This window comes from Borostomias antarcticus, assembly GCF_949987555.1.
Source record: "Borostomias antarcticus genome assembly, chromosome: 2".
In the NCBI taxonomy this organism is placed as follows: domain Eukaryota; kingdom Metazoa; phylum Chordata; class Actinopteri; order Stomiiformes; family Stomiidae; genus Borostomias; species Borostomias antarcticus.
Genome location: NC_140235.1, coordinates 32,055,382 through 32,057,881, shown reverse-complemented (window position 1 = coordinate 32,057,881; position 2,500 = coordinate 32,055,382). Strand labels below are relative to the sequence as shown.

The window sequence follows — 2,500 nt, the reverse complement described above, 5'->3', positions numbered from 1 at the left end:
GTTATGCTGAATCTGTAAAAGTATTTATACATTACCAGCCTCTGATGAATAGAGAGCAGTCTAATTATAGTTAATATGTAGCTCACTGCTCTGCTGGTGAAGAATCATTTAATACCAGCTGTTAGTTTATGCCTGTGTATTACCATGTGTCGATTGTATGTGTGTGTGTGTGTGTGTGTGTGTATGTGAGTGTGTGTCTTCTTACCTCTGCTCTTTGATCCAGTGGTTGACGTTGGCCATGACTAGCTGGCTCTCCTGGCGCAGCTGTGTGTTGTCAGACCGTGCTCCCTCCAGCTCTGACCGCAGTGTGTCCAGCTACATGCACACGCGCACACACACATGCGCACACACACAAACAAACACTGCAAGTTAATGAACCAATAAATGAACAACCTTCAACACCATGCCTGTCATAAACTCAGCATTCAGATTTGAACTGAGCTCAGTCCAAAAGTCCTCTCAAAGCAATAAGCTTCAGTCAATGCTATAGTAAACAGTCTGATAAATCTGTCACACAATGGGAACTATCTAGTAAACAGAGTCTGATCATCGACACAGTGGGAACTATCTAGGAAACAGAGTCTGATCATCGACACAGTGGGAACTATCTAGGAAACAGAGTCTGATATCGTTGACACAGTGGGAACTATCTGGTTAAGAGTCTGATAAATCTTTGACACAATGGGAACTATCTCATAAACAGAGTCTGATCATTGACACAGGGGGAACTATCTAGTAAACCGAGTCCGATAGATCTTTTACACAGTAGGAACTATTAAGTTAACATGGTCTGATAAATCTTTGACACAATGGGAACTATCTAGTAAACCGAGTCTGATAAATTTTTGACACAATGGGAACTATCTAGTAAACAGAGTCTGATAAATCTTTGACACAATGGGAACTATCTAGTAAACATAGTCTGATAAATCGTTGACACAGTGGGAACTATCTAGTAAACGGAGTCTGATAAATCTTTGACAGAATGGGAACTATCTACTAAACAGAGTCTGATCTTTGACACAGTTGGAACTATCTAGTAAACAGAGTTTGATTAATATTTGACACAATGGGAACTATCTAGTAAACAGAGTTATACATATTTGACACAGTGGGAACTATCTAGTAAACAACATCTGATCTTTGACACAGTGGGAACTATATAGTATACATAGTCTGATAAATCATTGACACAGTGGGAACTATCTAGTAAACAGAGTCTGATAAATCATTGACAGAATGGGAACTATCTAGTAAACAGAGTCTGATAGATCTTTGACACATTGGGAACTATCTAGTAAACAGTCTCATAAATCTTTGACGAAGTGGGAACTATCTAGTAAACAGTCTAATAAATCTTTGACACAATGGGAACTATCTAGTAAACCAAGTGTGATCATTGACACAGTGGGAACTATTTAGTAAACAGAGTGTGATAAATCTTTGACACAGTGGGAACTATCTAGTAAACAGAGTCTGATAAATCTTTGACATAATGGGAACTATCTAGTAAACAGAGTAATACATATTTGACACAGTGGGAACTATCTAGTAAACAGAGTCTGATAAATCTTTGACACAGTGGGAACTATTTAGTAAACAGTCTGATAAATCTTTGACTGAGTGGGAACTATCTAGTAAACAGAGTCTGATAGATCTTTGACACATTGGGAACTATCTAGTAAACAGTCTCATAAATCTTTGACGAAGTGGGAACTATCTAGTAAACAGTCTAATAAATCTTTGACACAATGGGAACTATCTAGTAAACCAAGTCTGATCATTGACACAATGGGAACTATCTAGTAAACAGAGTAATACATATTTGACACAGTGGGAACTATCTAGTAAACAACATCTGATCTTTGACACAGTGGGAACTATATAGTATACATAGTCTGATAAATCATTGACACAGTGGGAACTATCTAGTAAACAGAGTCTGATAAATCATTGACAGAATGGGAACTATCTAGTAAACAGAGTCTGATAGATCTTTGACACATTGGGAACTATCTAGTAAACAGAGTCTGATAAATCTTTGACATAATGGGAACTATCTAGTAAACAGAGGAATACATATTTGACACAGTGGGAACTATCTAGTAAACAGAGTCTGATAAATCTTTGACACAGTGGGAACTATTTAGTAAACAGTCTGATAAATCTTTGACTGAGTGGGAACTATCTAGTAAACAGAGTCTGATAAATCTTTGACATAATGGGAACTATCTAGTAAACAAAGTCTGATCATTGACACAGTGGGAACTATCTTGGAAATGGAGTCTGATAGGACAGAGCATTAGCGATTGGTCCTTCTGCATGTTTTTCATGTTGGGTTCTTTATGGGGGAAACCCTTGCGAACACGGGGAGAACATGCAAACTTCACACAGAAAGGCCTGGAGACCTTTCTGTGAGGTGACAGTACTAGGTACTGCGCCACCGTGCCGCACATGAGCGATTTTGGGGTTCAGTGTCTTGCTGAAGGACACTTCAGCA

General features: G+C 38.4%; 1 protein-coding gene across 1 annotated transcript in view; it reads right to left on the bottom strand.

Annotated features, from left to right (window-relative positions):
- Positions 1 to 2,500, bottom strand: part of LOC311322413 (uncharacterized protein) — a gene marked incomplete at both ends in the record, with an annotated part of 48,121 nt that overhangs the window by 8,067 nt on the left and 37,554 nt on the right. The window contains one exon of the mRNA XM_084454478.1: positions 206 to 315. Within this exon, the coding sequence (XP_084310604.1) occupies positions 206 to 315 (110 nt within the window). The remainder of the gene's footprint in view (positions 1 to 205; positions 316 to 2,500) is intronic.